Source organism: Anser brachyrhynchus (assembly GCF_964034855.1).
Source record: "Anser brachyrhynchus genome assembly, chromosome: W".
Lineage (NCBI taxonomy): Eukaryota > Metazoa > Chordata > Aves > Anseriformes > Anatidae > Anser > Anser brachyrhynchus.
Genome location: NC_137704.1, coordinates 22,101,982 through 22,115,504, shown reverse-complemented (window position 1 = coordinate 22,115,504; position 13,523 = coordinate 22,101,982). Strand labels below are relative to the sequence as shown.

Below are 13,523 nucleotides of genomic sequence, written 5' to 3'. Positions count from 1 at the left end.
CTTTTGCAACTCACGTACCCGTGCCTCTAGGGTCGCAGTAGATTTTCCATCCCATTTTCTCATGTCCTCTCCATGGTCACGTAGGTAAAACCACAGGGTGGCGCGGGGTGTGTGCCCACCATATCGTCTTCCTTGCACAGATGAACGCTTACCCCTAATAGCTGAGACACTGGTTTGTACAGGTGGGGAGGAAAATAATCTCTCTTCCAGTTGGTGGACCTCTTCAGAAAGTTTCTCCACAGCCAAGACGCAGGCCTGTAGGGAAGAGGAGAGACTTTCTTCATACTGCCAGAGTTGTTTAGCCACTTCATCCACTGTGGGTTCCTCATCCTCTCTCCAGGCCATTATTGCCAATGAGCTGGCATATGAGGATGGTGCACTCCGTACAGAGTTCCGCCACATGGGTCGTGTTCACTTGACTTCATCTGGATCTGTGGATATTTGTCCATTGTCTAGGTCCTCATAAATCACCTCCCATATGGCTAATTCCCTCAGGTACCGGATTCCCTTCCCCATGGTGGTCCACTTGCCTGGTAGACATACAAGTTCTTCCTTGAAGGGATACCTTTCCTTCACAGCTGACAGGAGATGCCTCCAGAGGCTGTGAGATCATGCTCCATCTCCAATTGCTTTGTCAATGCCTGCGTCTCTAGAAAGGGATCCCAGCCACCTGGCTTCCCTGCCCTCTAATTCCACACAATTGGCTCCGATGTCCCAGCACCAGAGCAGCCAAGTGACAAGCTGCTCACCTATGCAGCGACCAAAATCTTTTCACACATCTCGTAGCTCACGCTGGTATAGGGTTCAGGTAATTACTGTTGATTTTTCGACATCCTCATCTTCATCCTCCTGCACCTCTGATGGCCCACCCTCGTCTTCTCTATACCTAGACCTAGCAGAAGACTGTCTGCGTTCTAAACGACCTGAATCTCTATACCATTTTTTCACCTTGTCTACAGGGGCAACTTGCACTGCTACAGCTCGTTTCTCTGACCCAGCCACAGGGTCTGCCACAGGGGTTGGAATACCCTCTGCAGGGGCAACTTGCACTGCTACAGCTCGTTTCTCTGACCCAGCCACAGGGTCTGCCACAGGGGTTGGAATACCCTCTGCAGGGGCAACTTGCACTGCTACAGCTCGTTTCTCTGACCCAGCCACAGGGGTTGGAATACACGCTGGACCCATCATAGGGGTTGGAGCGGCTGCGGGAGTTGGAACGGTTGCAGGAGCTGGAACTGGAGCGGCTGCGGGAGCTGGAGCGGCTGCAGGAGCTGGAACTGGAGCGGCTGCAGGAGCTGGAACGGCTGCAGGAGTTGGAACGGCTGCAGGAGCTGGAACTGGAGTGGCTGCAGGAGCTGGAGCGGCTGCAGGAGCTGGAACGGCTGCGGGAGCTAAACACCACACAGCTGTTCGCTCACCCTCCCCCCTCCCTCTCCGGGATGGGGGAGAGAAACGGGAAAGTGAAGCCTGTGAGTTGAGATAAAGACAGTTTATTAAGACAGGAAAATAATAATAATAATAATAATAATGTGTATGAAACAAGTGATGTACAATGCAATTTCTTACCACCCGTTGACCGATGCCCAGCCTATTCCCGAGCAGCCGGCCCCCCCACCCCGGCCAGCCACCCCTATATATTGTTCAGCATGACGTCAGATGGTATGGAATACCCCTTTGGCCAGTTTGGGTCAGCTGTCTTGGGTCTGTCCCCTCCCAGCTCCTGCTGCACCCCTAGCCTGCTCGCTGGCAGGACAGAGCGAGAAGCCGAAAAGTCCTTGGCTTAGTGTAAGCACTGCTCTGCAACAATTAAAACATCAGCATGTTATTAGCACTCTTCTCATCCTAATCCAACACATAGCACCCTACCAGCTACTAGGAGGAAAATTAACTCTATCATTACTGAAACCAGGACAATGAGGAAGGCTTAGAAGTGTCAAGTGGATTGATTTTCCTATGACTAGTTAGAAAAGATAGAAAAAATATCTATTAGCTTTCTGTTTCTCGGGTTGATGCTCAGTAGCTGCATTGGTGGAGGAGCTGAGGACCATGGGATAATAACCAAATAACAGGTTATTTGGAGCTTGCCTTCACCAGGGCAGCAAAGCCAAATGCATGTGGTATAAAATATGCAACAGAACCACTCCATGCTCATCAGTTTTGTATTTTGATGGGACCAGTCTGTGCTTCAAATGTGTCATTATCCTTCAGAAGGAAGTTTCACTCTACTCTTGAATCAGTTCTCATTGTTAATGTGCTCATCAGCCAACTCAGAAGGATATACAGACAGCTGCAAGGAATCTAATTAACATTTGACTGCAGAAGAAGAAATTGCAATCTACTGTACTATTTAATCTGTCAGAGAAGGTCTGGATTAGAAATGGGTTCAGTATTTCTCTGTAGATTTTCCTCTGTTTTAATGTAATAGAAGCATAGTCATTAGAGGTGGAGAAAACCTATTAATTTATCTTGTCCATCTTGGATTGCTGCTACTTTTACCCTTTGGATGACCCTAAGTAAAACCTCTTCCTCCTTTATATTTGTCTCCATCAAACACCTGCAGATTGTTATCATGTCTACTTTTAGTCATCATTTACTTGGGATTATGTAATTCGTGTAATGTTTCCCTGCAGATCAAAACTTCCATCATTCTTCCTGTGTTCTTTTCTCCTTAAACACCTTTCTTGAATACGGTAAAGAGTGCTCTCACCATCCAGAAGAAGTACACAGATTCTATATTAAAATCTATCTACTATTTAGTTTACGGTCACTATTAGTGAAGGATTCATTCAAAGTCACTCCATACACTTTTTGTAAAAGAAAAGGAAGAGCTATTGACTTTCTGAGTGATAGCTGCTCTTTACTGCATAGAAGGTAGGGCAAAAGTATTATGAAGCAGAGTGATGTTTGAAAAAGAGTCACTTTTTCAGATTAATCTGAATATGCAAAGTTTTTTATTAAAAAAAAATAGGAGAAAGATCTAATTCAAAATTGTTTGGATAGAGGAGAGTGATTGTGTTGACAGCAGACGTATGAGTAATACTGTTTTTACAGATGGACTGGTGAGAATCAAATTGAAGTTATTGATCTGTATTTGTGTGGGATCCTGCTAAACAGAAAGCTTTGAGGGCTTTGCCATTAGCAGCATGAGTCATTTTACCAATGAAGAAAAGCAACACTGTTTCTGTCATAGACATGCTATTGCTAGTGAAACAGAAGATGCGTAGTCTTCAAAAAATGTCAAGGGCCCTTCTGTAGAGACGGGTAATCCTGTTCAGATATAATTAAAAGCCTTTTCTCTTCTCTCAGCAGGCACACACACAAAAGATAACTCTTTTGAGGAAATATATCAGCAGGCTGGAAAAAATCTAATTTTGCTTTTTTAACTTCATTAGATTTGAATCTTCTGTTTAGCAGAGACTGAACACAGGCTGAAAAGAGTAGGAGGTGACAGTAACTCCTTAGGTCTCAAAGTGAACAGTGCCTTTGGAAAAGTGTAGAGAGAAGCACAGATCTTGCTTAAGGAGGGCAGTTTGGGATCTTCCCTATTTCTCTCTAGAGTCTGTATTGCAGGTTCTTATTAGTGTCAGATCTCCTTGGGAATCCGGATGGTGAGCAAAGAGCTCATTTGTCATTGTGGTTTCTGGTAGGACTGGCACCACCAACCCGACCCACCAGGAGCATGTAACTGCATCCAGTGGGCAGTAGGAGAGTGCAGCAAGTGTGAAAATAAATACCTTAGGACAGCTCTTTTTTTTTCATAAGTGTATGATTCATGAAATTCGTTTGTTGTTACAGGAAGGATGGTTTTATCAGCTTATTTCTTTCTTGTTTGCTTTGATATTATCAGGCTTATGTAGAGGGATCATGTTTCAATATTACATCCGTGGAGTGATGCTAGATAAGGGCAAAGTATTTGTACCTTTGTAATCAGTCTCCTCCATATGTAGAGTAACATTTCCCTTATCAGAAAATGGAAAAATAATCGAGGCATCTGATTTCAAAACTTGCAAATGTATCCCATTTGCCTTCAAGTCACTAGGAGGAACAGTAGAATGTGTTAACCTTAACCAAACTTCAGATCAAATTGTTTAATCCCTGTGCGTCCATCCGCTAATGCTCTTACCAAGGAATGTTATAAGGTGAACTAAAGAACTATTTTCATCGTGCATGGATTAATCTCATTCGTTTTTACTGTTTCTCAAGATTAAGTGGAGATGATAAGAAAAAAGTGCAGCTATAACATCTCATGTATGGAACAAATCTTTAAGAACTTTATCCACTAAAAATACAGTGAAGTCCCAATTACCAATTTTTATTATTATTATCAGGAGAAAAAAAAAAAAAAAAAAAACAACAAAGTAAACCCAAACCTTTAGTCCAGACAAAATGAACTTCAGGCAGGAAGACAGCAACAGCCTACTGTAGGAACATTCATAGCTCTCTTTTGTTGTCAATAGAGTTGCCTTGCCAGAAAGGTCAGCAAAATTCAGAGTACTTACCCAGTCGCCTTCCGGTTTTTATACATTTCTGAAGCTGAGAGATGATGTTCTCTTTCCATCTGAGCTCAGGCATGGAAAAGAGAACTTAAACCACTAATATCTGGTGAGAATGACAGTTATATCAAATTGCCAGTAAAAGAACTTGCCAAAGCTTAACGCAGATTTAACTGCCACTGAAAATAATGTTAAATCTATATTAAATAAGGCTATGGACAGTGTTTCATAATTGCTATATTCATGTATATTATTTAGAGACTGTGCTTTAAAACTGCCAGATTCTTGCTCATTAGATTATCACTGGTGATAGGGTTTAAGGGTGGTAAATAAAGTCTGTGTAGTAGGCAGGCTTGAACATACAAGCCTTAATGCAACCAGCCACTTTGCCCTAGAGTAACATATAGTATGAAATGGCCTTAAATTGGGAATGAAATAGATTTCAAAACTTTTTAAACAGTAAAAGAGATATAATGAGAACATAATATGAGTCAGAGTTGGTCCAATAGCAGACAGTTATAGCGAAAACACTGTAGTGGTCTCAGATATCAGGAGAGAGCTCTCAACAGCCCCCAAAAATTTTGTATTCAGAAATGGATGAAGCTTATATAAGGCCACGTTTCCACATATTAAGCTGCAAATTGTTTTAAAAAAGTAAACAGCCCTTAACTACAGTGTGATGCAGAACTCCATTAGAATCCCTTTTTAGCAAGGTCATGATTTTTCAGTAATTGCTTTGGTAATCCATATTTAGCATCTGCAGGATTATCATAGAATCATAGAATATCCCGAGTTGGAAGGGACCCATAAGGATCATTGAGTCCAACTCTTGGCACCACACAGGTCTACCCAAAATTTTAGGCCATGTGACTAAGTGCACAGTCCAACCGCTTCTTAAATTCAGACAGGCTTGGTGCAGTGACTGCTTCCCTGGGGAGCCTGTTCCAGTGTGCGACCACCCTCTCGGTGAAGAACCTATTCCTTATGTCTAGCCTAAACCTCCCCTGCCTCAGCTGGACCCCATTCACGCGGGTCCTATCACTGGTCACTAAAGAGAAGAGATCGGTGCCTGCCCCTTCACTCTCCCTCTTGAGGAAGCTGTAGACCACGATGAGGTCTCCCCTCAGCCTCCTCTTTTCCAGGCTGAACAGCCCAAGTGACCTCAGCTGCTCCTCATATGTCTTCCCCTCTAGGCCCTTCACCATCTTTGTTGCCCTCCTCTGGACACTCTCCAACAGTTTTATGCCCTTTTTGTACTGTGGTGCCCAGAACTGCACACAGTACTCGAGGTGAGGCCGCATCAAAGCAGAGTAGAGCGGGATAACTACTTCCCTCGACCGACTAGCGATGCTGTGCTTGATGCACCGCAGGATACGGTTGGTCCTCCTGGCTGCCAGGGCACACTGCTGGCTCATATTCAACTTGCTATCAACCACAACCCCCAGATCCCTCTCTGCGGGGCTGCTCTCCAGCGTCTCATCGCCCAGCCTGTATGTATAGCCAGGGTTGCCCCGTCCCAGGTGCAGGACCCAGCACTTGCTCTTCTTAAACTTCATGCGGTTGGTTATCGCCCAGCTGTCCAATCGGTCCAGATCTCTCTGCAAAGCCTTTCCACCCTCAGCAGAGTCAACAACTCCTCCAAGTTTGGTGTCGTCGGCAAATTTGCTCAAAACACCTTCTAGTCCTACATCCAAATCGTTTATAAAAACAATGAAGAGGACTGGCCCTAAAATGGAGCCTTGGGGGACCCCACTAGTGACCATCCACCATCCTGATGTGGCCCCATTTACCACAACCCTTTGAGCCCTGCCCGTCAGCCAATTGCTCACCCATCGCATGATGTTTTTTTTAGTTGTATGCTGGACATTTTGTCCGGTAGGATCCTATGGGAAACCATGTCAAAAGCTTTACTGAAATCCAAAAAGATCACATCAGCTGGTTTCCCTTGGTCGACTAGATGGGTGATCTTATCGTAAAAGGAAATCAAGTTAGTCAAACAAGACCTACCCCTCATGAACCCATGTTGGCTGGGACCAATGACTGCACTGGTTTGCTTCAATAACTTCAAGGATAATCTTCTCCATAATTTTACCGGGCACTGATGTGAGACTGACAGGCCTGTAATTGTTAGGGTCTTCCTTCTTGCCCTTCTTGAAAATTGGCACAACATTTGCCAGCTTCCAGTCTACTGGGACCTCTCCAGATTCCCAAGAGAGGTCCCGCGATGACGTCAGCCAGCTCTTTAAGCACCCTGGGATGAATCCCATCCGGACCCATGGACTTGTATGGATCCAGGTGGAGCAGCAAATCCCGCACATGTTCAGGGTCGGCGGGGAGTTTGTCATCCCCACCGTCATGGTCCTCCAGCTCAGGGCACCCTGGGTCCCGACGCCCATCATCAGCGTTGAAGACAGAGGCGAAGAAGGCATTAAACGTCTCTGCTTTGCCTATGTCCTTGTCTGTGAGGTGACCTTCCCCGTCAAGGAGAGGACCTATGTTTTCTTTGGTCCTCTTTTTTCTGTTCACATATCTAAAAAAAAAAAACACCTTTTTATTGTCTCCCACAGACTTGGCCAGCTTCAACTCTAATTGGGCTTTGGCCATATGAATTTTCTCCCTACAAACACGAACAGCGTCCCTGTATTCCTTCCATGTCGCCTGACCCTCCTTCCAGCAGCCATACATTTTCTTTTTTTGCCTGAGCTCGAGTAGAAGATCCCTGGTCAGCCAGGCCAGCCTTCTGCCCCGCCTGCTTGACTTCCGATATTTTGGAATTGCCTGATCCTCACAGAATCGTCTAGGTTGCAAGAGACCTCCAAGATCACCTAGTCCAACCTCTGACCTAACACTAACAAGTCCTCCACTAAACCATATCACTAAGTTCAACATCTAAACGTCTCTTAAAGACCTCCAGGGATGGTGACTCAACCACTTCCCTGGGCAGCCCATTCCAATGCCTAACAACCCTTTCAGTAAAGAAGTTTTTCCTAATATCCAACCTAAACCTCCCCTGGCGCAACTTTAGCCCATTCCCCTTCATCCTGTCACCAGGCACGTGGGAGAATAGACCAATCCCTACCTCTCTACAGCCTCCTTTAAGGTACCTGTAGAGAGCGATGAGGTCCCCCCTGAGCCTCCTCTTCTCCAGGCTGAACAATCCCAGCTCCCTCAGCCGCTCTTCATAAGACTTCTCCAGACGCTCACCAGCTTCGTGCTTTTAGGAGGCAGTGCTTAAAGATGGACCAGCACTGATGGACACCAATGCCTTCAAAAACAGTTTCCCAGGGGACCTTGCTGACTAGTTCCCTGAGCAGCCTGAAGTCTGCTTTCCCCATATCCAGGGCTGAAGTGTTGGTGGTAGTTTTCCTTCTGTCACCATAAATTCTAAACTCAACCGCTTCATGGTCACTATGACCAAGAGAGCCACCAATTGCCACGTCTCCCACAAGACCCTCTCTGTTCTCCAGCAACAGATCTAGGAGGACACCTTTCATAGTTGGCTTCCTTAGCACCTGCACCAAGAAGTTATCATCGAGGTGATTTAGGAACCTCCTGGACTTGCTCATGTCGGCTGTGTGGTGATCCCAGTTGATGTCTGGCAAGTTGAAATCCCCCATAAGGACAAGGGGAGTTGATCTCGAGGCATCTCTTAGTTCCGCAAATAATAATTCATCGGTGTCGTCATCCTGGCTGGGTGGTCTGTAATAGACTCCCACAATGACATCCCCTTTATTTGTTCATCCCTTAATCCTTACCCAGAGGCTCTCAACTTTGCCATCACCAACTTGAATTTCCACACAGTCCAGCCTCTTCTTCATGTACATCCCCACCCCACCATCTCGCCTACCCTGCCTGTCCCTCCTGAAGAGCCTGTAACCATCCATTGCGACACACCAGCCACAGGACTCATCCTACCAGGTTTTGCTTATGCCAATGATGTCGTAGCTGTGGGACTGGGCCAAGACTTCTAGCTCATCCATTTTATTCCTCATAATGCGTGCATTTGTGTAGAAGCACTTCAAATGTGCCTCCCTGCATGCAGCACCTCGTGGAGCAGACCGAAGGACCTCACTAGCACACAGTCCCTCTGATTCTAGCGCACCATCCCTTAGCTTATCACCGGCATGCCTGGTTTTATCCCTTTCCCCCTTTGACTCGAATTTAAAGCCCTATCTATCAGCCCCGCCAACCCCTGAGCAAAAATCCTTATCCCCCTCTGAGAGAGGCGCATCCCATCTGGTGCCAGCAGACCCAGTGTCGCATAGACCTTCCCACGATCGAAAAACCCAAAGTTCTGCTGGTTGCACCAGTCCCGAAGCCACATGTTAATGTGACGAGTCTGCTTGTCAGCTTCGATCCCCCCTAACGGAAGGACAGAGGCAAACACCACCTGTGCCCCTGATCCTTTAAGTAGTCGCCCCAAAGCCCTAAAGTCCCTTTTGATCGCTCTCAGACTTCTCGTTGCTACCTCGTCATTACCAGCCTGAAAGACCAGTAGTAGGTAGTAGTCGGTGGGCCATACCAGGCGAGTGACTTTCCTAGCGAAGTCTCTCACCCGAGCCCCAGGGAGGCAACAGACTTCCCTGTGGGTTGGGTTGGGTCTGGTCGGCATATTGGGCCCTCTGTCCCTTTCAGCTTTGAGGATATGATTTGACACCGTTCATTTTATGTTTCAACATTTAACCAGTTAGGCTGCAAAAAATGACGTCTTAATTTAAAGCCAATAACAGGAAAACAATAAGGGTAAGAGGGAGGAGGGGTATTTGGTTACCAGCAAAAGATGAGGAAAATGGCCTTGTGCTGCTTTAAAAAAAGCACTCATTGGATCAATAATCATGGTAATAAAATGAGACTTTTTTCTGCTGTATCGCTTCCTCTCTGTAGATCTTGAGGACCTTGTGCAGTAGGAGTCAAGACTGGTATATGTTCTGCATGTTTCTACTTCTTTTTTTTTTGATGTGGCTCTTAAATACATCACCTCTGTGTGTATGTGTATGTATATACTATTGTATTGCTGCTTTCTTTTCAGTAGTAGGTTTGCTGGAGCTTTTCTCTTAAATGCCGCATTACTCCTGATCATACACAAGGACTAAGACAGTATGTGCTCATGGGGGGCTGACACTTTTGTCAGAAGTCCTTTCTCCAAGGGATATATTGCATTCTTGCCTAGACAGTGGATATGCAGAGGTTGGTTTGCCATCAGATAGTCTGAAATCAACTGGTTCTTCCCTTGTGTCTTTCCACTGTGTGTTTTACTATATTTCCTTGGAGGTGGAAAGGTGTAAATGTGTCTATACAGACTCAGTCACAGCTGGCCCAGGTCCCTTTCTGAGAATATATATTAATAATTACTACTGATCAAGAACTTCATGTTTATGTCATTGCTTGCATCCTGCTGTTTCAGTGTTCACACATGTAACTTCAGTTAAGCTTGATGTTATTTATGAGAATGCATCAAGCTGAACATTCACTGCTGGGGTTGTCTTCAGGGCATCTGGGTCTGAGGTTTGCAGACAGAAGAGTATTTTAGGATCATCGTACTGACCTGCTGCAAAGCACAACCAAACCACTCACCCAACTACTCTAGCACAGGAGTGGTTCTTGGTTACTGTCTCCATGAACCCTCTTAGCTGGGTATTGAATGGGAGGAGACAGTCCAGAAAGGTCTAAAATTGCCAGGCTGTGGTGGACTTACTGCTTCCTCTCGTACATCTCCAAAGCTGCTTCCTATTGCACGTCCTTCTCTTTTGCCTCTACGCTTTGCCAAGAACAGCTGGCCTCCTTCAGAGCTGCTAATGTAGGAAACAAAGCACCCAGCAGGTCTAGAGGTTTGAGTTCAGATCTTCCCTTTATTTACCAGGATAATAAACTGTGCTGATCCAGTCACCCAGTTTCGCAGTGGTGAAGTGAATCCTCAACACTTGCTCCACACAAGGTCAACCAATCCCTATAAAAACTGAGTACTTTTATGATACCTTTTTTTAAAAATCATGATTTTTTAAAATCACGTTGTTTGATAAAATATAAGTAGCTGTTCAGTCTGTTCAGTCTATTCAGTCTATTCTATTGTATGCCTGTCAGATGCTCCAGTGATAAGTGCTAGTATCAGGTCCTGGGTAAACATATAGAATTCTTTTTGCTCCAGGTGAGATGAATAATACAACATCCACTAATTTCACTCACAGGAAGATTACACTTCAAACAAGCCAATAAAAAAACTTTTAACATGGCAAAATCCATTAAGGGGAAAAAAAAAAAAAAAGCAGTTGCTCAGTGGTAGTCAGGCCAAGATGACAATTAAACAGGAATTGAAAATGTGCTGGATCTCACCTATGGCACCAGCAAGAAGACAGACAAAACCTGAAAGCCAGGGGAGCTGCTACATGATTTATCTCTGCAGCACAGTAAAGTGGTTCATTCAGGGAAAATGTCTGAAATGGGAGATGATGGCCAAGAAAGCGTGCAGTGGGCAATACGCTGTTGTCTTTCCACATGGATCCTCAGCCGTGTGTATCTAGTGACAGACACATTGCTGGTGTCACCTGCCAGTGCCACACACCTGTGCTGGGATGGCAGGCAGTAAATGTTGTGGGTGCGAGAGGGAGATGGGTGGCTGGGCAGGGCAGGCAGAGCCAGTCTCCTGGAAGGAAGGAGCTGTGTGAGTGTGGGCACCATGGGCTGAAATATGGTGGTGACAGAAGACTGAGAACAACGTTCCAGACAAACATGGACACTTTTAAAGGCTTCAGCAAGCAACTTGAGCACAAAGCCAACAAAGGCATGTAAGTGGCATCAGTAAAGGCTGAGTTCCCATTTCCAGCAAGTCCCTTTTTTTTATTGTTGGCAGGATACAGCTCTAATAGGGCTAAAGGCATCTTTAAGCCTCTTTTATCATTTAAAAGAAGACTTCATGTAAGTGAGAATGAAGACCAAGTGGACTCAGTCCCCTCAGACCTACATCTCAACCTAAGTGCAGGCTAGTCACGGAAATGCCCATTGCTCAGACTTCAGTGCTCATTTTTCTCCAGAAACCTATGTATCTTTCACTCACAAGCCTGCATCCTCATTCGGTAATACTGCAGGGCTATGTTGAGTTATCTGCATTGACCAGCAGGTCAAGGGAGGTGATCCTCCCCCTCTACTCTGCCCTGGTCAGGCCTCACCTGGAGTACTGTGTCCAGTTCTGGGCTCCCCAGTACAAAAAAGACAGGGATGTCCTGGAAAGAGTCTAGCGGAGGGCAACAAAGATGATATGCGGCCTGGAGCATCTTCCCTATGAGGAAAGGCTGAGGGACCTGGGTCTGTTCAGCCTTGATAAGAGAAGACTGAGAGGGGATCTTATCAATGTTTACAAATATCTTAACTGTGGGAGACAGTGGGATTTGGCCAACCTCTTTTCAGTGGTTTGTGGGGGCAGGACAAGGGGTAATGGCCATAAAATGGATCGCAGGAAGTTCCTCACCAACATGCAAAAGAACTTCTTCACAGTGAGGGTGACGGAGCACTGGAACAGGCTGCCCAGGGAGGTTGTGGAGTCTCCTTCTCTGGAGATATTCAAGGCCCGTCTGGACGCCTACCTGGGCAGCCTGCTCTAAGGAACCTGCTTTGGCAGGGGGGTTGGACCCGATGATCTCTCGAGGTCCCTTCCAACCCTTACAGTTCTGTGATTCTGTGATTCTGTGATTCTGTGATTCTGTGATTCTGTGATCTGGTAAATGAAAGGCCCCTTGCTGGCAGTGAAGCACAAACTCTCTGAGCCCTGAAGCAAATTGGAACGAAGCAACTCAGACAAGCATGGGCAGCATCCTGTTATACATGCTTCTATGATTATAGCATAGGTGTGTATGTGTATACACATTTCTGGTCAGAAAACATCCAATATCTACAGTCTTTCTGACTTAAAGATATACTGTTTTGTTTTGCTTTGAAATTAACATTCAAAAAAAGTTTTTGACATGGTGATACTATAGGCCAAATATGTGCATGTATATTTACATAAAGAAATGCAGTCTTTAGAAACCGCAAGAAGTGAATGACATCCTTAAACATAGACTAGTGGCCAAGAATAATGTTTGTATATGGGGCTGAGAAGTGTGCAGAATATAGATTTTCATCAAATCATGGAAATTAGAGATAGAAAAGACCTATTAGGTCATCGTGGCCATTCCCTTGGCATTGAGGTACAGGACAGCACAAAAAGAAACAAACAAAAAAGCATTAAAGCTATAAAAAGGCTATTTCTAATGAAATCACAGTGCAAACAAAAGTTCTGCAACAACCACTACACTTTATATTGTTTGAGATGCATCAAAACTGATGTAAGGGGAAAAAAAAGAATTTGGAACTTCCTTTCGATGCCTTGGGCTTTTCCTTTCTCACATAACAAGTTTTCCATAAACCTTAATGTCAAGACTTTTTATCTTGTTTCCAATGTTGAGTGATTAAAAACTAAAGGGAGATAATTATGGTGACACTGACACAGCATTTTATGTATTCAAGGAATTAAGTGATTTTTGCAGAGCACCTGTGAAATGAGTGTAAATTTGCTGTATTGACAAGTGCTTTATCAGTGCCAATGGATTTATTGCTCTTGCTTTGTCTCTGAGGAAGACGAAGCAGGGGTGAAGTGACTAGGAGGGCCAGCCAGTGAGTCAGTGGCAGAGCCAGGATAAAATGCAGGAATTTTGCCTGAGTTTTCTGGTGTTTCAGGGTTGGACACTTTCCCACGTATCTCTGAAAGGAGTAAATGAAGATGCCAGCTCTTTGCAGCCACTGGAGCAGAGCAATTCTATAGGCTGGGCACACCTGTTGTAACTAAAATCAATACAGTCTTCCCTAATTAAGATTGGTACAGTGCTTGCTGCTAGTCATATATCCCCATAATGGATTTAACATTAAACATGTCCAAGTGGCAGCTGAAAAGGTTTTAACAGTGTCCACTTCAGATTAGGGATCTACTTTTTCTTGAATTTCTTTTTAAAAATCTGTTGGCAACACAACTATTGAGTTTCAGAGAGAAGGATTAGGGTT

General features: G+C 44.9%; 2 protein-coding genes across 12 annotated transcripts in view; one reads left to right on the top strand and one right to left on the bottom strand.

Annotated features, from left to right (window-relative positions):
• Positions 1-13,523, bottom strand: part of LOC308184747 (uncharacterized protein) — a 370,719-nt gene that overhangs the window by 76,976 nt on the left and 280,220 nt on the right. The window lies entirely within an intron of this gene.
• Positions 1-13,523, top strand: part of LOC308184713 (SET-binding protein-like) — a 317,153-nt gene that overhangs the window by 240,618 nt on the left and 63,012 nt on the right. Inside the window, exon 6 of one of the 11 annotated variants that reach the window (XM_080572071.1) lies at positions 960-12,830. The exons of the other annotated variants lie outside the window; for them this stretch is intronic. Within the exon in view, the coding sequence (XP_080428197.1) occupies positions 960-1,483 (524 nt within the window). The 3' untranslated portion in view covers positions 1,484-12,830. Of the gene's footprint in view, positions 1-959; positions 12,831-13,523 lie in introns of those variants that run through there. 11 annotated transcript variants of the gene reach the window in all.